General features: G+C 42.0%; 1 protein-coding gene across 1 annotated transcript in view; it reads left to right on the top strand.

Annotated features, from left to right (window-relative positions):
* The window catches only part of SH3RF3 (SH3 domain containing ring finger 3), a 246,812-nt gene that overhangs the window by 136,103 nt on the left and 85,481 nt on the right, over nucleotides 1-25,228 (top strand). The window contains exons 2-3 of the mRNA XM_066545273.1: nucleotides 17,720-17,995; nucleotides 24,754-24,849. Of these exons, the coding sequence (XP_066401370.1) occupies nucleotides 17,720-17,995; nucleotides 24,754-24,849 (372 nt within the window). The remainder of the gene's footprint in view (nucleotides 1-17,719; nucleotides 17,996-24,753; nucleotides 24,850-25,228) is intronic.

Genomic DNA, 25,228 nt, shown 5'->3' on the forward strand with positions numbered 1-25,228 from the left:
GCACTGGGCTGTGTTGGCACAGACAGTGAAATGGACAGGCTGAAAATCCTGCACGGTTCTCCCGACCTCCAGCAGGACTGCACAAAGGAGGGGCTGGTGCAGTGATGTGCGGGAGGCTGCATTGTGTCAGTCATTTGAGCAATTGGCCCCTGGTCTTATCCTTAGCACATACTTAACACATCTTGCCAAATTATGCGGTTGCTTAGTAATGCGAACAAATATCCCCTGGAGATTCAATAACCAAACTCATTATCACTTGTCATGTAGGCCAGGAACTGAATCCAGATCTCCAGGAATGAATGACTGGTGTGTTAACCTAGTCTCCTACTGCTAAAATAGCAGAATGAATATGTGCAAAGTCAGCTCCACACAGTGGGTAAAAATATGCCCATGGTAGGAACACAGAGAAAGTCTATTAAAAATGATTCTCATTATGTAGATTCCATTATCTGAAATAAGTCGGGGGGAATTTAGCGTTTGTTAATGTTCTGAAGAGAGACATAAATGAAGACTGATTTTTTTTTTAATTATTTACTTTTAATTTTTGCAAACTAAGCAATAGCTATTCTGGTTAAGTGTTGCAAAGGAAGAGGTTGTTGCATGTGTCATCCTCTGCACCTCAAGAGGCCACTAAACCCCTTTGAAAACGAGACCTTCATCCCGTGTCACTTGTGGATGCTTTTAGGTGGGTCTACAACACTCCCCTCAGCTACATGCAGAGGCCCCTGACCTTGCTCCACACAAGATTACCTTGCAAGAGTATGGCCACACTGTCAGGACTCATCAGAATGGTGCTGACACTTCCCCAGGATCCACACTCATATCCCAGGCAGAAATGTGCTCTGCTGCAGGGACATACCCGCTTATCTGGGACTAGCTGGATCACACTGCTTTGTGCACACTATAAATCCATGATCTGAAATTTTTGCAAGTACTCTACCTCTCTTCAGCAAGTTCCTTCTGGTTCATCAGGAAAATGCAGCGAGTCAGCCAGTTTGCTTAACAATGATTTTTGGCAGTGAATCCAATATTTGTAGATCTGCATACTGAATACATATGCTGTTGGCTATAAAGATACCACATTTTTTCACTCATAAGCAATCCCAGCTGCATATATGGTTTTTGGACATAAAAAAAAATATTCTGGAGTAAATTTCAGGCCAGCTGCTCAGTGTACAAATGCAAATTGGTTTAATTCATGTAGATAATGTATGCACATCAGACATTGAGGGTGTGTGTGCACTCATAATGATGGAAGTTCAGAGGAGATGCAGACTGATGATTTGCCTGAACAAGGTCGATTCTGGCAAGCAGGGAAGGGAAGATCTTCAACTTTTGTTGTCCTTTCATGTGGTATCTACTCAAAGGTAAAATAGGCGTGATCTCCCTTAAGGAACATTTTCTGTCACTTCTGCTGGACATCATTAGTGACGATAAATTATTTTCTAAAGTTCAGTCCACAGGATCTTTCCACTGCCATCAGCACTTTTCAACTTCTACTGAAATAACCCTGTGGGACAGCAAGTTTGCAAAGTTCTGTGCAATTTTTTGGTGTTAAAATAGCCAACAATTGTTATAATAGAGACCAAATTGAGGGGATGACAGCTTCACAGTAGAATGTTTTGGAACTGGGTTTGATTTTTTCCCCCCCTTTTTGTTTTAAGGAGAAATTTGTGTCTTTGAACTATTGAACACATAATTTATCATTTTCTACCTGTGTGATAAGACATTGATCTAGTAGCTACAGGATCTCACTGGCTGAACAGTCCTTCTGTATGTCTGGGGATTTTTACAGTTATCAGGTTCTTGCAGGAGTAATGGCATGTTTAGTGCTCTAGAAGTATGAATCACTAGGTATGTGCTACACTGATATGCCCAAAGGGCTTTTAAAGCTACTGTCAGACTGCATCATGCTTACATTGCCTTCATCTCATGCTGCAGAACTTTTGCAGGTTGCGTGACAAAGCTTAATTGGGGTTGGCATTCCTGCAAGGATTTGGGTGTTGTCCATATCCGGAGCCAGGACACAGGTCAGGGTGCACTGGGGCACAGAGTCATACCAAGTGTCTGCTCAGGCCTGCATCATTCTTTACATCTGTGGTCAGAAAGAAGCTTTCTCTTCCACTCAGCTTACAAGGTACATTGATGATAAGCTTTTCAATTTTTCTTGGTACTTCTCATCTTGTGGTGACCCAGCCCTCTTACCAAAATTCGCTCAGCTCCCTTCTTTATCAGGAGCAGAACATCAACATTGCTTCTGCTATGTCCTGCTGTCTTCATTTACCATGTGAAAGTTGCAGGTTCTGGTCATTCCTGCTTGGTGCTCACGAGAGGGATTTGAAGGGGCTTTGCTGCCTATGGTGAAGTGCAGCACATAGAAAAAAAATGGCTGAGAACCTGAGAAACAAATCTGTTACAACATTTCTTGTTGATGGCAGAGGATTAGACTCCGAGGCCATGTGGGAGTCCAGCAGCCTCAAAGGGGTTTCTCTCCATTATATCTTGACTTTTCTCATATTTGCTCAGATTCTGGATTTGCTCATACTTGCTTTGTTCCAGCCTGCACTGCTAGACAATTACAGCTGAATTGTTGTTGTGCTGTAATGGACTTATGCATAATTTCTGAGCACAGATATAATCTTTCAAGTTCTAAATCCATAGAAACATTCAAACGAGGATATGGACAATTCCTTAGTTGAGATTCTGGCAGGCAGGGGGATAAGGTGGTGAAAAGAAAGCACTTACATGATATGGAAATTAAATTCCCATCCTTTGAAATATAGCATGGTAATTCCCATCTGCTCAAGTGAAAGATCCAGTGTGTTTTCCCAGACTTGGAGCTATCACTTACTGTTGTATTGAAACTGTGTGTTTAGGGTAGTGATGAGCCTTTGGGGCCCATGTGGGGGCTGCTGCTCTAAAAGGAGGTTCTGGTTCCCTTCTGGGCCCTCCCATTAGATATGAAGTCCCATTGCCCTCCTTGTGCAGCAGCACATTGTCCTCATCTCACAGCCAGAGGAGGCAGCTCAGGGAGCTAAATCCACAGACACACTAACCAGCAAGGATCTGCCTGAAGATCCTCTCACATATCATAAAATTGCACACTTGGCCACTTCTTTCTCAAAGTCTTTCTTCTAGGTCCCGCTGCTGAGAGAGTCCAGGGAGTTGCAGCTTTCTCCAGCAGTTCAGAGAGAGATGACTTGACCACAGAGCACTCACTGCTATTTCACAAAATGCACTTGCAGACCCTTGGACTTCAGATGTGCTGAGGTCATACGGCGCACATAACTATGAATAGCTTTCTGAAGGCAGAATGATGGAATAATTAAGCATAATGAGCAGAGAAACAAAGCTGAATTGGTTTTGATGTCATGGAAATACAAGATGTAGTCTTTTTCAGAGTATCTTTATATTTTTTCCCAGCAACACTGAACTCCATACTTCACCTGTGTCTTGCAGATGTCTTGCTTCCATACCAGAGTCACTGTCCTGAAATAGGGGCCTAATTCCAGTGAGAAGAGTTAGGGCAGGCTGGGAGCCTTAGGTGCTAGCTGAAGAAGGGGAAAGGTAAAGCTAGTGTGCTGATTTAGCTGCTAGGGAAGTGTTGTATGTCTTACTTCTGCCCCTCTCAGGGGCCAAAGTCCCTTCTTCCTTTTGTAAGATATACCCTAATCCTTTCCCAAAGTTGTATCTAAAACCTATCTTTGAAAAGCAAAATACTTTTCAGTTTTATAATATGGACAGAGAAGAAGCCTGTTTCATACAATATCCCTGTGATTGTAGCATTAACCCAAGGAAGAGGCACAGGGTTCAATTCTATTCTGAAGGGATTTGAAACCATACAGAGATGAATAAGTAATAAAAATGTATACACTGTATATATATTTTGCTTTGTTGTTAAGTTTGTTAAGTCTTTTTCTATTGCTAATATGCAGTGAGTCTAATTGAAAATAATTTCCTTATCAGCAGAGAAAATTATTTCAGTAAAAGCAGTTTCTTTCACCAAGTTAGACAGTTACCTTCTTAAACCTGAAAAAACAAATGCCCAGACATCCTGTTATTATTGGTTTGAATTATTTATAACCTGTAGCATTTCACAAGACATTGGAAAAGCAAATGGATCCCATATTTTAAGGATTACTTGGTGGTAAAACATGCATGCAGTGCAGCATAGGATTGCTATCATGGCATTTCCCCTGGTGTCATTTCCCACAGAACTTGAGTGTGCTGCCACAACAGTGACAATCAGGAATACTGTCATTATGAGCAGTGGGAGAGCACTTGATTTATTCACATTCATGTAAGCAAAGGCAGAACCTGGCCTTGGAAAACAGAAAGGTCATTGCATCTAGCAAGGTGTAGCTGCAGTTTTCAAAATGACTGCACAGCTTGGCAAGATAGGGTTTATGAGCTGACTTTGTATCAAGAACACAGCTATGTGAAGTATTTTCCCCTCTGAGCTTTACAGCCCCATATCTTCTCACAGAAAAGCAGGGGTATTAGCTTTGTTTGCAGCCCTGTTGATGTCAAATGCAGGTGCTGATGATGCAGATGTCTAAGTGAGGCAAGATTTCAGCACTGGTTGTTTCCCCCCTGGCACTTGGGTCCTGAGATTTCCTGAGGTAGGTAAAGGTCACCAGCATCTCAAAAATTGTACCTGAAGTCAAGCAGAAGTCCAGGAATCAAGTATTTATCACCAAGACAAAGGGACACCAGAAAACTGTGAGGGAGAAGGTAGGTAGGGAATTGTGGGAATAGTGCTGACACTCATGTGCCTGTGCCTTTTTCCTCCAAAATCTCTGAACATCAGGCACCCCTGATTGTGATGAGGGTTTTCTAGCTGGTTTTTCTTTTTTATTTATTGTACTTCATTAGCCAGTGCTTAACATTGGATACTATATACTCTAGGTTAGCCAGAAATTCAAACACTTCTGTCATTAATATCAATATCTCTGCCAGAGGGCTGGTTACAGCACAAGCCTTTTCTTTTCCCTTTCCTAAAGACATTTTTCACCCAGATCAACGACTGGTGATTATCCAGTCTAAATCAGGATCCTATTATGTGAGGTAGAGGAGACTCTTTTGACTACTGCTGAAATGTATGTAATAATAATAGCCTTAGAGAGGAGTGAAATGTAGCACAAGCATCCTGTGTGTGTCTCTTTAATTAGAAACCATGCAGAGTTTGAAATCCAAGGTGCTTCCTAACATGTGCAGCATTCATTTTAATCATTCCTCAGAGTGCAGGAGGAAGCATCAATTAAGTTCAGCATGAGAGAAACTCCTGGGAGTGGGTGCAGGAAATTAATTTTTTTAGTAATATTATGAAATTGAGGATGATGATGATGATGATGACGATGATGATTATGATGATGATGCCCAGGGACAGCACTTTGAAAGCATTAACCTGAAAAGGCAGTGAGGAGCTCCATACTATGTCAGCAAGCAGCCAAAGCACTGAAAGATCCTTAAGGCATAAATTTGACCCATATTCTGTAGATAATCAACTTTCCTCTCCCCAAAGGGGATTTGGGAGAATGATATAAAAGCATGATTTGCATTATGAAGCCTTGTATCTTCCTTGATGTTTTCCTTGTCTGCTCCAAGTGCTATTGCTGCCGAACATCAAACTGCACAGGGGTTTGCTGCATGCTGGGCAGGAGCTGAACTGTTCCTAATGGGAGCCCAGCACAGCAGTGGAGGAGCCTTTTCCAGCCCAGAGGAAATGAGGACTGGCAGCACTGGAGTGCAAGGTGCTCTCTGACCTCTTCAGCACAGTGGGCACTGCTGCCCAGCGTGCCCAGCACACGTCAGAGTCAGAGCTGATTAAAGCCCTCCTGGCAGTCAGCTGGCTGACCTGCAGGGAGGTGCCAGCCTGTCCTGTCAGCAGGACTGAGGCCTGAAAGCAACTCCCAATCATCTGCATGAAGAGAGTGTGTGTCAGGAAATTGCAGCTAATGAATCATTTCAGGGCACGGGATCTGGGTGGGATCCCGTGCCCTGAAACAAAGTGGAGGCAGGGTGGGGGATGCCAGGGAACCTGCAGTCCCACCAAGGAGTGGGCAGGGATTCTGAAAAATAAGGTACTCTTTGAGGGAGAATAACAGCCATGGGGATACTTCTGACAAACAGGGCTGAAATGCTGTGGTTTAAAAAGCACACATTTTTCATTTTTACTGCATAGCAGATATTTCCATATTGCTAATCACAGCAAACAGAGGGAAAATAATCTTTCTAAATTCCTGGCAAGTGAGTCATCATGTACATTTCTTCAGACAATGAGAGGATGGACACTCCAGATGGGCTCTCACTTGAGAAGTTCTCCAGCAGCAAGGGGATGAGGAGGCTGCTCACAAGTGCAGATGTGGATGAGCTAGCTCCTCTCACACTGACGTTTTGAGCCAAGAATATTTCAACATTGGCATCTCCTGATGCAATTTCTTCTCACTGGCTATAAAACCTGTCTTGGTGCAAAAGAAAGCTCTGTGATTTTCATTTAACTATGAGAAAAGAGCCATAGCCATTTTTGTATAACAGGATTTGTGTGGGCTGTTGGTAAGGGCACGCTGCTGATAAATAAGGTTCAGTTGTAAATATTCTCTAGTGACATGGGAATTTATCCACCTATTGAAGTTTACAACTGAGCTACCAAGGAAACATGTTCTTTAGCTTCACTGTGTATGCAGTCCACGGTTCATTTATCAAACACCCTGTCAGTTCAGGGAAGGCACAGTTCAGGTAATACAGTATTTATGAAACTGTGAATACCACCTCAGAAAGTTCTCTTAGAGTACATTTTTTAAAGCTGTCTTATGAAAACTTTGGACAAGTGGAAAGCAGAGGATATATTTTCAGTTTTATAGCACAGGAATCTGCTCTGTGGTCACATGCAGTGGAAGAGATACAACAGAAATAGGTGCTTCCTAGGCACCACATTTATTTATCATAAAGCAAAAAGTAAAAGCTGCATAAGTAAATAAAATGTGATTTTTTGCAAAGTTGGAGTTTAAATAGGAATTTCAGATCCTCCCCTTCATCAGATATAAAAATCAAGACTGGTTTCTCATCCTTCACTTGTTTATCCATTTCAGTTTACAGGCCACCCTGACACCACAGGCAGGTTCTTTGGGTGGGCACTTTTCATTCCATTCCCATATCAGAGGGCCTTAATGGTCTTTTATCTTACACTGCCTCTCCCATATTCCTTGGAAACCCTGGCAGTGACCCTGCTCAATCCCCTATAAAAAAACATCCCTGTTTTACCCTTCAGGACTTGCAATACTCTGCCTCAGAGATTCCTCGTCTCCTCAGTAAAGGCAGGTGTCCATATGGAGGAGTAATCCCCAACTGTGTCACCTCAGAAAGCTAATTTTTAAAAATCCTTAATTTTTAAATTTTTCTGGATTGTTTTCTTTGGGTGCTGCAGCCTGTGAGCTGAGGCTGCCAAAGTGGCTTGTGTTGTTTCAGGCACCAGTTTTCTTGATTCTCAGTGGTTGAAATTATGGAAGAAGCTTTTGTGTAACCTTTAAGTTAACATTTGTAGGAAGGGAGGAGGAAAGAGAGGACAAAGATTTTCCTGGTGTGAATTTATCTATGTTTAAAAAAAAAAAGAAAGGAAAAAAAAGAAATAATAAAATCTCTTCTGTACGGGTAGCAATCCCAGCAAGATTCACCGGAGTGGGGCTCCCTCTGTTGAGCTCTGGGAGCTTTGCCAGATGGTGAATAACAGCTGCCCACTCCATTTTCGGGGCAGCTTCATCTCCAGGCCCTTCCTTACCCCTCTCCTCTCCCTGTGGTCCCATTGAGAGGGAAAAAATTGCAATAGAAAAGTGCCAAAAAAGTAGGGTCTGGGAGTAGGACCTCTGAGCTGTGACCTGCCTGTTGTCTGTCAGAGCAAACCCAGCTCTGATGAGTTGTAGCAGGACTGGACCATAAAGTCCTTTCTGGGGTGGGAGAGGGTTTCTGCTTAGGAAACGCTTGAGTCACAAGGCAAAGAGCCAAAAAGAAAGATGTGGAAAGGCTGGAAAGTAAACCAGAGGTATTGGGCTGGCTAGCAGAGTTACAAAGACACTGCTGGAAAATGTAAGCGATCCCGTGCTTTGTCAGCTTCCACCAGGAAAGATCAAATGAAGCAGTTACAGCAGAGATTCATGTTATGGGCTTTTATGCAATACTTCTTGTATTTTCCCCAAAGTATTCTTCTTTTTCTTGCTGTGACCTACAGCATAAGGAATTGTGGAAAATTCCAGAGCTGTAAATGCTGCCATTGTGGAAGTGAAGAAGCCTGAAAAAACTTCAGGCTCTCAAAATTGCACAGGGAACTGACTTTTAACTCATCTCTTTTATTAAAAAGCAAGCAAGGACTGTTTCTGTCAGGGGGCTGGGAAAACTGGGTCATGGTTCTGACCAAAGTGGTGTCATCTGGGGAGTAATCAATGAGAGATTTCATGTTTATTTAAAGGTTTTAAGACACTTTGAATTGAGAACACAAGGCAACCTTAAAGATATAATCTTGTAATGCCTTGAATATAAGGAGGTTTTTTTGTGTTTCTCTGCAGCTTCAAGGGAGCTCCTATTTGATTTGTCTCTATTGGTGGCTCTGGCAGGCTAAATGTAGCCAACTATGCTGTCTTTCCTTTTTGAACTGCTCAAATAGCACATGGCTGTCAGTTTGCTTAGTAGAGTTGCACTGGAAATTTTTTTCTTCTGTTATTTGTTGTTTTTTCTGTGTTAACCCACCACTGGTTCCTGAAGCTCAGGAAGTGTTTGGTGCCTCTTGCCCTTGTGAGGCAGTCAGCTGAGGCATATTTTGTCTGATGGTTTCTCAGGAAGCCACACTGCATTCTTGGGTTAGAAGTTGTGTCAGCTATTGGTTGGGATGTTTTGTAGACCAGCTTCTACTCTGAAGTGCCTGTGCACAGCAGACAGTCCTTTCACTGAGATCCCTGCACAGGATTATCAGGGTCACATTTGGTCCTTAGGATCCAGTGAATGTTTTCTGCCTGAAAAGTGAATGAAAGATTCTAAGAACATACCTAGCTTTTGTAAAGGCTATGGCCAGCACATCACTAAATATTCTCCTCGGTAGAGACTGCCAGACATTCAGCTTTGTTTCACAGAGGATTACTTGTAAGGTAAAGCTTTATACCAGGTAGGAATTTTCTATACTTCCACACCACTTCATCAAGATCAACGGAATTAAAGTGGTTCAACTGAAACCAGAAAGTGACCTGTAATTCCAGCAGTGTGTTCTCTGTATCACTTATTAAAGAGCAGAGAGTTTAGAAGCATTGGGGTTTTGCAGAACTGGAGGGACTTTGCACTGACATGGTTAAACAGCTGGCTGGTGTTACCCACTAATTCTCTGGGCAGCCATAGCTGTGAACTCACTGCTGGAAATCCAACCTGACCCTGAATATCACATGTTGTTTAATAGGAGAACATGTTGTTTGAAAATATTTCACTTAAACAACAGGTTACTAAGAAATAGAGATCTTTGAATGTGTAAATATTGATAGACAGTGAGTGAGGGACTGAAGCAATGTGAGCTGTGCAGAGGACATGAAGCTATTACCTGCAATTATGAGATCAGATGCACTCTTCCATTTAAGTTGTGAATCTAAGAGCAATGGCATTGGACTGTAAAACTAGCTCAGCTCTAATATTGGAAAAGTGGAGAATCCAGGACAGACCTATGTGAAAAGCTGTGCAGTGGAAAGCCTGCTGGTTTTTTCTCAGTTGTGCTGCATGCATCAACTGCATTTGCTAGGAGAAAATTTGAAACATGCTTTAATCTTGCTATGAACAAGTATGGACCTTATAAGGTGAAATGCAAGTTGTGCCTGTTTGCCAGATAAACAACAAAATAACTTGGTCAGACACTGTTCTCTTGGAAGATCAATTTGTGCTCCATTGGCCCATTCTGAAGAGGATGGACACCATCCTGTGCTGTTCTGGGGTGGTGAGCACTGTTGTTCCCTGTTCATTGGAGGCAATGGTGATGTGCCAGAATGATGCTGTACCTGCCTGCCTTCATGCTCCATCTGTTGAGCAATTCCCCCGGTATCTTCATGCTAATTGCAGAAGTCATTTCTGGAAATGGCAGATAGGCTCCTAATCTGTTTGGACACTTCCCCTCCATGTATAAAGGCTACCTCTTGCAAATGTGTAGAGACAGTCCCAGACCTTTTAGTTTTGGAAAAGCATTTTCCCTTCTACTCCAGGTGGGAGCTATGCATTGTCTGCATGTGTCTTCAGGTGTCACAAGGGCTGCAGCCTATCTGCAGCACCATCAGCGAGGGTCAGGACCTAAATATTAGTTAACCATTTTGTCAAACAAAACAGTAAAGCTTTAGTTAAGAACTTTTATTTTTATTGTGATTATTTAATACCTATATGGCATTATCAATAAACATGCCACTTTCCAGTGTATATAAACGATTACGTTCAGTTTTCATTCTCCGTGGTGCTGTTTCTATTGTCATCTCAAATACTTTTATTCTTAAAGTTGATTTCAAAAAGGTTGAAAGTCACATGCAAAGTGTGACTTTTCAGGCTTTTACTGATCTGTCATGCAGAGCTGACTAACAGCATATAAGTGGGGTTTGTCTTTGTTTCTTTGTGCTAATTTACATTCTCTTTGATTAATTTTCCTGTAATCAGCTTTCTGCGAAAGCAAATGCTGCAGTGTCACTGTTGAGATATGTCAGACAGGTGACCTGTACTTCTGAATCACTGCACATAAGACAAACCATCTTACACAGAAGACAAAGCACTTTTGAGAGTTTTTGCTGTGAGGTATGATGATGATTCATGATCTGTCACCCTGAAAGTTCCTCTTGAGGACAAAAGCCACTAAAAACTGCAGGTCACAGATCTGGTGGGAGTATACATTTTTTGGTTTAACTGCACTGGCTAAAGTTTGCCTTGACCCCTTGTTTCTTAAGCTTGTTGCATGTGCAAGTGCTCTCTCCTTCCTAGGGCTGACTGAGACATGTGTTTTAGTTTAGGTGAAAGGTGTCACTCTGCAAAGGTGTTAAACGGAGGGGGAGCACAGTGGGCAGGGTGGTGAGGAGCAAGCAGGCAGTGCACAGCCCCTGCTGCCCTGCCAAGTCTGGCAGACACGGCTGGCACTGCCACCACAATGGAGCTGCTCGTTGTGCCAGACTGCCTTCCACTTCTGTGTCCTAAAGGGATCCGAGCAGGCTCATGATTTACGTTGCTCTCAGCTGATTTGAATGGGAGTTTTGGATGCCAAGATCCCAGTAACAGGGTAGTTCTAGGGAGTGGAGTAGCCGGTCTCCTCCTCAGCAGTCCTGCTGATGGATGCTCCATCATGCAGCCCTTGTCCTCTCCAGCACAGCTGCTGGGATTTTTGCAGAGCTCTTATGGGTGTCAGGAAACCATATGCTGAAGTGCTACCCAGCCTGCTTGTGGGGAGTTTCCTACCAGTTGGAAAACGTAAATTCAGTCCAAACTGTCGCTGCTGAATCTTTGCTTGTGTAGACTGGGAAATTCGCAGTAATGTATGATGCTTCAGATTAATGGAGCAAAAAATTAGCAGTATGTGTTTTAATTATTATTTATGATTTATAGTAATAGCTTGTGTTTAACTGTATTTTACCACTGAGATGTGCATGCTTTTAATTACTTTTCATTATTTTTTCCTTTTCTTCTTTATCAACTTTGAATTTACTTTGGATGTTTACACTTGATAGTGCTTGATGAAAGAGATAAATATACATTCATGCAGAGGAACAGACTCTTCAGAAATATATTTGTAGTATGGGGGGTATGGAGATAGATCTTGGAGAATTTTGAAGGACTGCAAGAAGCAACATGCCAGTGTGTTTTGCTGAAGTGACTTATTACAGACTTAAAAAAAAAAAAATTATTGTCCCTAGCAGTGTTCCTGTCAGTCAGTGTTCCTGTTCCAGCAGTGTGTTTTGAGGTTGTTTGGCTTTATCCCCTCCTGTTTCACCCCTAGCTCAGATGATGATCAAGACTCATGGAGCAAAGGGAAAGAGGAGTTAAATACTCCTCCACCTTTTGCATTTCTCCAATTCTTTGACTCTTTCACCCCCTGTCATGGGGGTCAGGTGATTCTGCTGCCCTATGGGGCAGGCAGAATCACACCTGCCTCTTGTGGGGGATTTCCATGTGCAAGGGAACCCCTTGAAGCAGTGAGGTTGAGGTTTTTGCACAGTTTGAGCTGCACAATGCAAGAGCTTGGGCAAGAGAAATTACCCTTCAGCATTAACATGGCTTCCACACTGCAGAAAAAAAATCTTCAACTTTGCTGTTGTAGAGAGAAGCCATAGCTGGAGCCTCAAGAGGTTTCTAGGCTTTCAAGGATATAAACACAAACTTAGTTTGAGAGAAGGATTGAATCATAGCATTTCTATCTGGGTTTAGTAGCTGGATGCCTTGCTCTATTTATTTTATTTTTGATTTCTTGTTTTATAGGCACCTGCATAGCACTTTGGGCAAGCATTAGACATTTTTATGAAGTAGTGACCTCCTCCACCAAGTCCTGCATGCAGAAGTTGGCAGGCTCTTACCCCTATTGCATCCTGCATTGCTTTTAAGCACATTGGGAAAGAGTTTATTTTCTGTAACTTTTGAAAACTGAAGACCTACTCTATCTGGGCAGCTCACATTCTACTAAGCTTTCTACTGGGAGAATTTATTGGAAGCAAGTATGTTTGGGTTTTTTCCCATTCCTTTTGTTCTTCAGGATACATAATGAAGGATGCTCCAGCTTTGCCAGTTAATTGCTTCATGGCTGTTATTTGTCAATTTGCCAGCAGGTTTCTGCTTAACTGCTGCTATTTGACATTGCTGAAACACAAATGCAGAATGATTGAGTTGCCAACATATCATTGAGTCTTCTGCAAGGGGGATTTTCAGCATATTAACGCTTCAGGCTTTCACATCAGTATTGATTGCTGAACTAGAAAAGAAACCTTTGGCAGTATTCAGCATCGTGCCAGCATGGATTTAGTGGCAGGAAAAAGAAACTGGCTGTTGCCATTGACTGTGACTTCATCCCTTCCTTTCTTCCTTTCTTATTTTTTTTTATTTCTATACACACCCACACAGAGTTTTGAAATTTAATACACATCATAGCCAAGTGCCAGTTAGCCTCACAATAAACCAGCAGGGCAAATCAACTACTTGACGCAGTCAGATGTCGAGGCTGTTTAATTTTGCAGCCACCTGCGTTGTGCTCCACCAGATTTCATGGCAGCTGGAGAGGGGCTTGATGGCAGGGGTTCCTCACAGTGAAGCACAGGTCAAGAGCTGACTTGGAGGAAGGCAGTGGGCTGGTGGTCACTGCTGAGCTCCTCACAGGACAGCCAGGCTGCCACCACATTGGTGCCTGGATGCAGGAGTGGCCATTGTGAGGCTGAGTGGCACGGGGAGAGGAGCAGCACGATGCTGCTGGGGCCAGGCTTGGAAAGGGAGTTCCTCTCCATGGGCATAGTGAGGCAGGAGATGCCAAGATGGGGCCCCATGGATGAGCAGGGACTTAGGTGGTGGAGCAGGGGATGAAGTGCATGCCAAGGGTGCAGTGCAGAGGCTCAGTGTTGTCCACCAGCAGTTGGTGTGGCAGTGCTCATGCATGGAATGGGCACAGGAAGGGTAAGGAGGTTTTGCTCTGCTGAAGCAGGGAGGAAGAGGAAGGTGTGAGCCTCCTGCAGTTGCTGGAAAAACACCTCTATGTGCTTTGCCTCCCCTGAACCTTGCCTGTCTCTGCTTTGCTTAAGTCTGATCTCTGGGATGATTCTTTATATCCTGGTTTAGATTAGAAGGTTTTGTAGGAAAGACCACGTGGACATTCTGAAGGTGATGATTTCTGACTGAAATGCTGCTGCATGGAACAAAGACCTGAGTGGAAATAGGACAGGGCATGAGCTGAGGTTTAGAAAATAAAATGGGAAGGCCATGCTCACCAGCAGGGCTTGGGGAGTTTGAACATCAGTCAGACATCAGTCCTGGCCAACCTCTTTTCCTTTGAGTTGGGAAAGTCAAGTGAAGAAGAGGGGAGTGGATAGGCCAGAATTGTCTGCACAAAGATTATCAGTGAGGAAGATAATCAAGATCAGAGGAAGACTTCTAAGAACCACATTACAACTAGCAAACAACAGCAGAGATTGTTTTTATTCTATTTCTAAAAGATAGTTAATGCTCCCTCCTTTCAGATTAGTTCAGAGGAATTTTCTGAATCTGATCTGCTTCTCACTTATGAATTAACCAAAACTAGGAATAATAAAGGGAAACTTCCAAAAATATGCTTCTTAGGAACCATTAATATAATGTGACCATGAAAAGTCCACTGAAAGCTAGATCTTTTGACCAGAATATATAATCAAAGGCGCTTCATGAGTTTCTCTTAAGTGTTTGGGGTTGGTTGGTTGGTTTGTTGGTTGAGGGTATTTTGGTTTTTTTGTGTTTTGTTTTGTTTGTTTTTTTTATTGTAATTGTGATATAAAATTTCTCTCTTTGACTGATTTGAGCAGACACCTAAGGTTTTAGAACAGAGGAAGTAGCTTTATTTGAAAATGATTAAAGGACACTGGTACCTGGGCCACAGTAAATGCAAGGTTTACATGGGACACTCAAATAAAACGGGTCGATAGAGCCTTACAGAAAGGCTGGGAAGCGTCTCACTTTTTCAGTAGGAGGGTATCTTTTCCACTAAATAACATGCTTACCTTAAAAAATGCCTCTGCAGAGTTTTTAGTTGAAAAGCTGTGATTCAGAATTAGAAATTCTGAATAATTGGAGCAGTTTGTTTTTGGAAGTCCCTCCCACTGTCAGTTGTCCAGATCTTCCTAGATGGCCCACAGATAAGCCCATGAAAGAGAAGAGGAACACAAGCACCTAAGCTGCAAATTCCCACATTAGGGTCTCCAAATAAAACAATGCCAGATTTCAAATTTACATCTGGCAGTTGATTTGTTTTTCTTAAAAGTCTTCATTTGCATCAGGTGAAGTTAAAAACAGGACCTGAATCATCTTCTAGCCAGATCAATTAATTATCAATAAAAGCCCAGCATGTATTGCATAAGAATTTCATTGATGAAGTGCGCAATGAAATAAAATCTACTTTGTTTTCTGTAGCTCTTGGGGCTACTGTGTTGCCTTTTTACACAGTAAAATAAGGCTTGGGAAGAGAAATTGGCTAAAAAGTAAAGAAAGTGATCTGACCTTGAATTGCTACAAAGATCTTGGGAATAGGAAGGTCCTGTCTAGGGTGAGTGATACAGAGCATGTTTTTGGATCAGCAGTATGCACCTGGCAGAAGTCTTACTCTTCCTTTGATAAATTGTCTTCTCCCAGCATGAATTAGAGTAATGGTTCTTTTATTTCTAAATTACTACAAGGCTCTGTAGTCTTTCAGCTTAGTGTGGGGTTTTTTTTCTAGTTTCAAATGAGTAATGCAATCTATGCCTTACCTAAGGAGTTTGATGGTATTGTATGCTTAATCTTTAAAATGCTGTGTAGGGGACAACGCTTTGCTTTCAAGGGAAATAACCATCCTGGCAGAGAGAAAAATACCAGTAGGATGCTGCCACTGATTTGGCAGAGACTGTTAGCTGGCTGTTGATTGTATGCTTTTTTAGTTATGTTTGAAGGAGCTTCCAGAATAACTGGTCTTTAAGTGGGTAGCTCCATTCAGATACAGCAAAATCCAGAAGAATACAGAGGACTTGCAGAGGAACTGCAAATTGCTAATGAGAAAAGTTAGAACTGGGGACACATCTGAAAGACATTAAATCCCCCTCCAGACAACATGGATCACACTCTGAAGAGCTGTGCCTCTTTGCCTGTCTCCTCCAGTGTGGGCTGTAGGCAAAAAGATCTGTCACACAGCATTCCAAGACCTGCACAGCTACTAAAGCCTTTCCTAATAAAAATGAGTAAGGTAACGCCTGTGTGTGAAGGTGCATTGAAGAAAGTTGCTCTTTGATCAGTGTGATGGTGTGTGCCTGCCGCAGTGACCATCTGGCGCCCAGGAGCGGCAGAGGCACCAGCAGGCAGTGCAGGCAGGGCTCTGCTTCTCCTCCTCCTGCCGAAAGATGCAGGTGGAAGAGCATAAAACCCACTCCACCAGAGCAGGTCCATTTAATGCACCCATTGGAATTGAAAAATGCCTCTGCTTGTGGCTTTAACTAATACCATGAAAAGTCATCCCAGCTTCTTATTTTCTGGAAGTGCAGTGTTTCTGTCAGGCCACTCCACCTATCCTCTGGGGAAAGCATCTGAGTGTTATTTTAGGCACAGGAATGTCATCCAGAAATACAGGCATTAGAAACACCTGGGGGAATACCAGGGTGTTTTATTAAATATAGCTTTACCTTTTCATTGTCCCTATAGAACACCCCATTGACAAGCATGATGCACAGCAGGGAACAGACTAGTCAAAGGCATGTGTATGCAAAGAAAACTCTGTCATTTTTGTAAATACAACTCTGAAAAAAAACCCAAACCTTCTTACAGAAGGGTGATTTTTAAGGACCCCTCTAACATCCCTTGTGTTATGTGCTGCTATATATTTGCAAGCTGACTCTTAGTTCAAATTGAATAAAATAAAAAATGGTATAGGATAATACAGCAATACACCTTTTGCACTCCAGCATGGGTTAAAGAACTGTGATAGGACCAAAGCAGCAGGAAGCTGTGTCCAACACAGTTACACCCTGCTCTGTGGGACTCAGCAAGAAGAGGAGCAAGTAGATGGGGAGGACAGGGGCTGCATAAACCAGTACTTCCACCAAAACATTGTCCATGCAGTCCCAGCCTGGCTGAGATAATCTGCCTTTCACTGGGACAAAATGAACTCTGGGAAGAATTCTTCCCACTTGAGTAGAGTGGCTTCCATCAAATAGGTTTCACTCTTTTATCATACCAAACAATGAACTTCTTAGGCTTTTTTTGTTCTCATGGGCCATGATTTTTTAGTAAGTTTGTTTAATTTTTTTAATGACAGTGCAAGCTTCAGAGCTCTTTTTAGTTCTAAAAGAAAGATTTGGGGCATTCTGCCCATTCCACTTTTCCACAAGGACATTAATTCATAAGCAACAAAGAATATTATAACTGTTTACAGTAGCCCTCAGTGAGTAGCATGAGACTTGGGGATTTTGAAAGAAATAAGAGTATTTGGTTACAGAATCAAAAGCTAAACAAAAGGCTTCAAACTCAAAAATGTTTGGAAATGCTCAAACAAATGCAATGAAAAATTACCAATTTGCCAGCTTGTATAACCCTGTGAATCATCAAGCATGTATTGTTTTGTCTCTCTTCTGAGCTTCAGAAACCAAAGCAACCCTGAAGGTCAAAATATCCAATATTTTGCCTTTTCACACGTCCAAGTTTAGTTGTTTAAACATATAGTCCTGCTTACATAGGATATTTTGCAAATTAAGTGATGCTGCTTGGTGGTGTAAGACGTATTGCAGGTTTCAGCTGAGCTACATGAGATGGACGGTGCCTGCTCTGATGTAACACGCCTACCTTCTCAGGCTTATCATCACCTGCACCCTAGTTTTCCTGAGATCCAGCATCTAGCAGTATGGGGCAGTCTGCTGCAGTCATTGGGGTCATTTGGTAAATGACCATGGCTGCTCAGTTTGCTTCTAGCTAAACAAGGGCTCTAGGAATGATATTGGTGCTGGCTGGAGATGGCTTAAAGCTGTTTGTTTTGTTTCCCCAGAGTGTTTCTCAGCTTCCCTATGGCAAAGCCCTGTACACATATGAGGGAAAGGAGCCTGGTGACCTCAAGTTTAACAAGGGGGACATCATCATCCTGCGGCGCAAGGTGGACGAGAACTGGTACCATGGGGAGCTCAATGGCAACCATGGCTTCTTCCCCGCCAGCTACATCCAGTGCATCAAGCCCCTCCCACAAGCTCCACCGCAGGGCAAAGCACTTTATGACTTTGAAATAAAGGATAAAGATCAAGACAAGGATTGCCTGACCTTCACCAAGGTAGGGGAATGGGTTTTTTAAAAATGTTCAGCAGTCTGCTTAGGTAGGGAGTGATGGGGCACATGCGGTGCTGGCAGCTGAGCCAGGAGCACAGGGGTGCTGGGACTGGTGGGACACCTTCCTGGTCTTCCTGGCCTGGCCTCCCTGGCCTACCCTGCACTCTCTGAGATTGTGCCATGAATAGCAAGGCTGGTGTAAAGCTAGTGACGCTCAACAAGTAGAACTGACTACACGCTTCCTGAGAACATTTTTTCCCTCTAAAAAGCATGCATTTCATCTGCATTGAAATGTTCCCCAAGAATTACTCAAATTTCAGAAAAAAAACCCTAATGGAAATGTGCCTTTGAATGTTCCTTATTGAATCAGATGTTCCAATGTTTTAAAATTGCATTCAGCTTCAAAATGTGTATTGCATCATACCATATACCAATTAGCAGTTGAAATACACTATCATCATAATAGTATTTCCTATTTTAAGAACATAAAGACAGTAAAAAGCAGACATTTAAAAAACGGTCTTTGGTGGTTTTTTTTAAACCAAAATGTTTAATAAATTCCTGTTGGAATGAGAGAAAACTGAGATACCGTAATTTCCTTTGGATTTAAAATGTCACGTTTTCCCCTTCACCCCCACCTCCCCACCTGCTTTTTGCCTCCCACTCCCCTCCCTAGCAATTTGTGTTGACCTTAGATGGGTTTCATGGATATCAAGAAACCCACAGTAAAATAAAGCCTATCCCCTATTGTTAATTTATGGCAGTGAATGCCATGGAGAACCTGTTCATTGTCATTTTCTGTTTTATTTCAGCTGTCTGCGGCTGTTATAGTATCACATAAAGTAATAACAGTTATGCTGAAAATGAATATGAAATAGACAATAAAAATATCCTTCACCAGGATTTTACTGACCTCCTCTTTTGAAGCTACTTATTATAGCTGAATGAATTATTTGCAGCGTGTAATTTTCTCACCGAATGTAACATCTTTTTCACTCATGCAGTGTTTCTCAGCAGAATGCAATTTCCTAGACTGTATTTTCTCATATTTATTTAACAAAGGATTTGTAAGCACTTTTATTCCATAGCAAGTGAAGTGTTTGATTGCAAACACTGCAAACCCCGCGACCAGCCAGCCTCCCTGGAGCCATGAATCTCTGCGAGAAAGTGGGCTGCTTAGTGAGAAGTTACAGCCCTGCACTAACAGAAAGTTGGCCAGAAGTTACCTCTGAGACCTTATCAGTAAATATATATTTTCTGGTGCGTTGTTTTTCTCGCTGCCTGCCCAGAGGTACACTGGTGACTTCTCTGAGATGCAGTCTTCCTTCTCTGCTTAAAGTATTCCTTGCTTGCTCAGTCTTAAGAAATTTAATAGGTATGCCAGGCAGTTGTGGTCTTTTTTGTTACAGCAGGTCCTTTCCTTGACACTTTTGTATTTGATATATTTGGTGCCATATATTAGAAAACCTCCTTTACAATAACTGCCTTTCTATAGTGATAGTCCTCATTTTCTTGGCTGTCCAATATCATTCTCACATGGAGCATTTCTTCCTGCTGTATAGCTCTACTCTCAATCTTTCAATTTCCCTTGTTTTCACCCCTCGTGTTACTGTCGGCATCCTTTTATCCCTGATGACTCTGTTTTCTCCAAGGGGGTTTGGTTTCTCTTCTACTGCTATTTTCTTCTTTAGCTCCTTCCACTACACACACTGTCACCTTGTAACAGTTTTTATGTCCTGCCTATTGTTCTCCCTGACAGTGAATAATCTATTTTTCATCTTGGGACTTTACTGTCATGTTTTCATCAGTTTTCTCAATGCTAATTTTAGCTGTCACCTGTGCTGATGAAGGTTCCTGTTTAGCCCAGATTATAGATCATCTGCTGATACAGTCAGTTCCTCTGCACAGAGTCCTGAGCACTGCAGTGCTGTAGATGTGATTTGTCACTTTGGGCAATATGCATCACTTGAATGTCTCAGTTTGCATCTGAAGATGCTGGACCAGGTCTCAGTTTCATTTACACTATTTGTTCCTTCCTCTGGCAGAGGGGTTACATTGGCATAACACTTACACAAACTAACACAACCTATTTGTGTACTGCAACTCATTTCAGGCTACCAGACATTTGTGATTGGATTTTACCTATAAACATAAAATAAAGAAGAATTTTCCTCTAAAGAGAAGCTACAAGAAGGAAACTCAAACATGGGAGTATTCTGTATAATTTTGTTTTGTTGTTCTTTCACTGGGCTTTGCTTTTTCCCATCCCCCTTCTTACTATGCACTCAGAATATCTACTGGTATAGTAAAAGAAAACAAAGGGAGGATATTTGGTGTTTCCTGTTACTAATTTGTTTTGTTATATTTTTCAAAATGAAAATGTTTCATTGTTCCAGATGTGTATTGCAAGGAAATGAAGTCTACTTTACACAGATCTTCATGAGGAGTGCTGCAGGGTGCTTCTGCCATTTACCTATTTTCATCCCCTGTGCATACAACACTCTCCAAATAAAAGGCCAAAGATGTAAATGTAATAATATTTATATGTAAGAATAAAATCAAGAGGGGCAGAGAAAAATCTGTGTTGAATATCCAGTGCAAAAAACAAAGCTCCCACATTCTTTTACACCATTTGGACTGCTCCCTCAAGTCCTCTTCCCAGAGAAGCCATACATACATACATACATACATACATACATACATACATACAGAGAAGCCATACATACAGGCATAGGGTCTCACCTCTGTTCTCTCCTCTGTGCTGTCTGTAAGATGATAGAACTTACCCAGATTTCCTACTTAATTTGTTTTCTCTCAGTGTTGGGCAGTGATTAGCCAAACCAGGCAGTTACTTTTTATCAACGGTATCAACCAGTAACAACTGGTTCCAGCCTTGTGTCAACTGTGCACCAGTTTAATGACAGTAGTTTCAGAAGTTGTACTCCTGATGTTCTCTAGTGTGGTTGGGATCACGCTGTGGCCTACAGAGCCCAATTGCATGCTTTTGGGATATACTTAGTGGCTCAGCTTTCTAATCTCTCCTAACATGGTACCACAGTATGGACATGGGATCCTGCTGTCTCTGTTTTAAAAAATAATCTATCCTTCTCTGGGCTGTGAATGCTGGTACAAACCATGTGCAAGAGGATTCTGCTCTCAAGTGTAGCAGTGCAAATCTGAATTAGTTGCATGGTTGTCTGTTCCAGTCTTACCCTGAGTCCAGTTTCAGCCCACACATTTGTTTTGGTGTTTGACCACCCTTTGCATGCATCTTCACATGGCCATCAGAAGGCTGAGTGAGGCTGGTTGATGAGGCTCAAACCTGTCGAGGTAGCATCAACTGTTCACCATGCTTCATTGCTCATCACATTGTTAATAACATCAACTGTTTCCTTCATTTTCCAACACTTTTGATCCCAGCCCACAGTGGTGTCTAACAAGAGCCGTGCCAATCTTAGAACTATCACATCCAATACTTGTTCCTGGCTGTGGAGCAGCCCCTTAGCACTCAGTTCCAGCAGCATTTGCTGTTCACAGAGGGACCATCCCAGCAATAGCTGGTGACAGGATTCTGGTGCCAGCTGGCTAGCGCTGTCTCTGGACTCACCAAGCAGCACGTGGTGCCATCGCTGCGATCTCCCCAGTGCTCTAGATGGGGTAGTTATCTCTGCAGAATAGCAGGCACAGCTGCTCTGTATTGCTTCGTTAATGGCCATTAATGACTAGAATAAAAATCAGGCTGTGAATCATGACTGTTATTGGACACAATTTTGTGCTGTTTTCTCAGCAAAAGGATTCATTTCTCTGTCAATCAGATAGCTTTTTAAGTGATTTATCTTTGACTTCTTTTCTGATAATGATTATAAACTGGAACTGCAGGTCCCACATGCCTGTCACAAGGCTGATCCAGCCCTGATGAATAGAGAGAAACTCAAGCAAGAAGGGGAGAGCAAATAATTAAAGGGTCTAGCAACAGGCAAAAAAGGAGCGCGGCATATCTTTGTCCAAACTACAGTGGATACCATTGGCTTTTGAAATGAGATTTGAGGCTTGGATTCCTTTATGCTGCCTGGAAATCAATTTAGTCAATGTGAAATAGTGAAGTGGTATACCAAGAGATCTGTGGCGTTTTGCTATTCATGATCCTTTTGGGAACCTTTCTAGGAATTTATAAGTAGCACGGCTATCCAACTAATATAAGGTTCTAAAACAGTTCATGCTGAAGCTTTCAGCAGTTCACTGTATAGAATGATGTCATTGGCTGCAAATTCAAAGAAACTTTCTAGTAATAAAAAAATTTCAAAAGATATTTTGGGATTTGCTGTAATTATGAAGATTTTCAACACCCTTCTTAAAACTAATTATGTGATGGAATTCTCAAGAATTTGCACTTTGCTCTCCCACAAAAATACTAATTTTGAATGTCAGCGTATCTCAGGATGCATTTCTCATATAGGACCATATTCAGTAGCCAGACTTGGCTGAGCCAAACGAAGTTCAGTGTATGGAAATGCTTCCAGATTTAATACATCCAGGGAAGGTAAAGTTGAAAGGGATCTTCAAAGGTCAGCCATTCCCCACCCCATCCTTGAGCAAAGTCAACACAGGATAAACCTTTCCTGCCAGGTGTCTGTACAGCCTGCTCCAGAGATGGGATTGCACAGTGCCTCTAGCAAAATCTGGTCAAAAGCTTCTGGGGTTTTACAGTTTAAAATTTTTTTTCTTAATTTCTTACATGTGTAAATAGTTGCAAATATATGTACATTTATATGCAGTGCTGGGTTAGTGGTTGAACTCAATGATCTTAGAGGTCCTTTGTAACCTGAGCAATCTATGATTCTATTCATACCCATGTGTATGCACTTATACACACATAAGATTATATATGTGCATGTAGTGTAGACTACATCACATTTTGTGTTTTTAAAAAGCTATTTTAGGGAAATAGCTGAGCAGATATAAAAAGTAGGAAGGCTCATAGCAGGCCCCTGAAGTGATGCAGTCATTTCTTTTCCTCGTTTACACCTTTACCTAGATTCTAAATTTATGCTAATCGGTCTTTTGTAAGAGTGTGTGGAAGCTTTGCAGAGATGTATTAATGTCAGTTCTTTAACAGATCAAAAATGGTCTGTGCAGACAGGGCTTTGGAAGGGAATGCTAGCTGTTTCTTCAGGAAATTAAATGCACAAATTCTTTTTGCATCCTTCCAGCTGTAATAAATAGCTGAAGGACTCAGTTTGTAGCCATTTCTATGAGCTTTCCCCTAATGGATCATTCAGATGAATAATGCAAAGGAAACATTTAAACAATTTCAGAGTGCATGTATTCAAAATGCACATGTTCAAAAACTACAAAGTACATCACATCACGTCTCTGTTCTGGTCATTTTTCTATCAAAGCAAATCCATGGTCTGAACATCCTGGATCAGGAATTTGTGGGAGTTTTTTCTAGGTGAGAAGTATCTGCAAAAAAACCAGCTGCCCTTGCCTGGCCATTTGACATCAGGATCTTGTTACATGGAGCGTGGTATACCATACATAGCTCTTATTTTCACAGAGTGGAAATAAAGTGAGGGTAGTGGAAATAAAGTGAGAATGAGATCGGCAGGGAACTCTGTCTCAGCTTTCTGGAGGAAGAGATTTTCTTCTTTTTGGTAAATTCCTGCACAGGAGCAGAGGAAGATTGGATGCCATGAGGGAACAAAGCTGACTTCCCAGCTTTTCTCAGCCCACTCCTTCCTTTTTTCTTAGGAGATCTGAGCATCCAGGCAGAGCCCCATTGAGAGGGTTGCCTTCCACAGCTGTTGTAGAAAGCAGTGCTGGTTTAAGCCTGGGTTTAGTATGATGACCCCAGAAGAAAGGGATGGTAGCAGAAATCCATTGGCAATCTGAGTAGTTCAAACTGGAAAAAGTCAGAGTTTTGTTCTAGTAACTTGAGCTTACCTAATGACTTGTACGTTCTGGGTGTGAACTATACCAAGTGAAAATTTGAGCAATATGAATGTGGTTTGTACTTTGCTTTATCTCTTGTTTTATAATCACAAAGAAGTTCATCATCTCCTGAAATTCTTATAAGGTCCCCTAGATTAAACATAATCTCAAAATACCATTGGTTTTAGGAAATGAACTTGTATCTAAACTGAAGCTGATCCAACAGGTCAATGCAATTTGGTTTTTTGACATGTTATCTTTGGTTTTTTATTTGCTTTGCAGTTTTACCTTATAATATTTCTTTAAAGAAAAACTGACATTCAGTGTGCTAGCTGTGTAGGCTTGTTGCTGAGCACCTTGTACTATTCCTTGTTGGAAATGTTTCCAGGAGTACCTGTGCTGTACTGGTGCTTCCCTTTGAATTGTGTTCCAGAGCAGACAAGCATCACAACAGACCCTTGGATGCACAGGGGCAACTTCATGCTGAAGAGTTTTCACCTCTGATTTGTAGGTGACCTCTTGGGTCAGACATTCTTCTCTCCCCCAGTGAAGCCAGGAGTTACCTGTTCCCACCTGCTGTGCTCTGACCCTTGGAGCTGCTGACAGCCAGCATGAGCTGCACTGGTCTGCAGGGTGCTTCAGTGCACTTTGAGCGGGAGGCCTGGAAAAAGATGCTGGGACAGGGATGCTGCTAGGATTTAGGAAACACTTTTACCTGGCTTGTGACCTCCTCTGTGTACTCACTCTCTAAGCTATCATTTGGGTAACCAAAAATTGGCATCTTTCTACTGAAAATATTTGATGATGTGTTTTGTGTATCTCTGATTTTAGGATGAAATTTTGACAGTCATCAGGAGGGTGGATGACAACTGGGCAGAAGGAATGTTGGGTGACAAGATTGGCATTTTCCCTATCCTCTATGTTGAGGTAAGTTTATAACACATGGTAGTGGATGCTGGTCTTGAAATCTTGTGAGGGTTTTGTGCCTACCAGGGCAGGATAACTCAAATATTCTTATATGAGAAGGAGAAACTAAAACAGAATTACTGAAAAGGGAATTGTTTTGGGTGCTGTCTGCTAAGGCACTATGGTTGTATACCCAATTCAATTTAAAGTGGTCAGCACAATATGTTACATGAACTCCTTCTAAAGGCTTCCCCTTTGGTGTAATCTCCAAAGTGCATAGGGGAAATAGCAGGGGAGGAGGATTGTAGTTGGGATACCTTCATACATCTGAGGACAGATGTGAGTTTTGGGCTGGTGGAGAGCCGTGATCTAAATGCACAGGCCTTCTGAGAGGTCTGTG

Source organism: Molothrus aeneus, chromosome 2 (genome assembly GCF_037042795.1).
Source record: "Molothrus aeneus isolate 106 chromosome 2, BPBGC_Maene_1.0, whole genome shotgun sequence".
Taxonomy (NCBI): Eukaryota; Metazoa; Chordata; class Aves; order Passeriformes; family Icteridae; genus Molothrus; species Molothrus aeneus.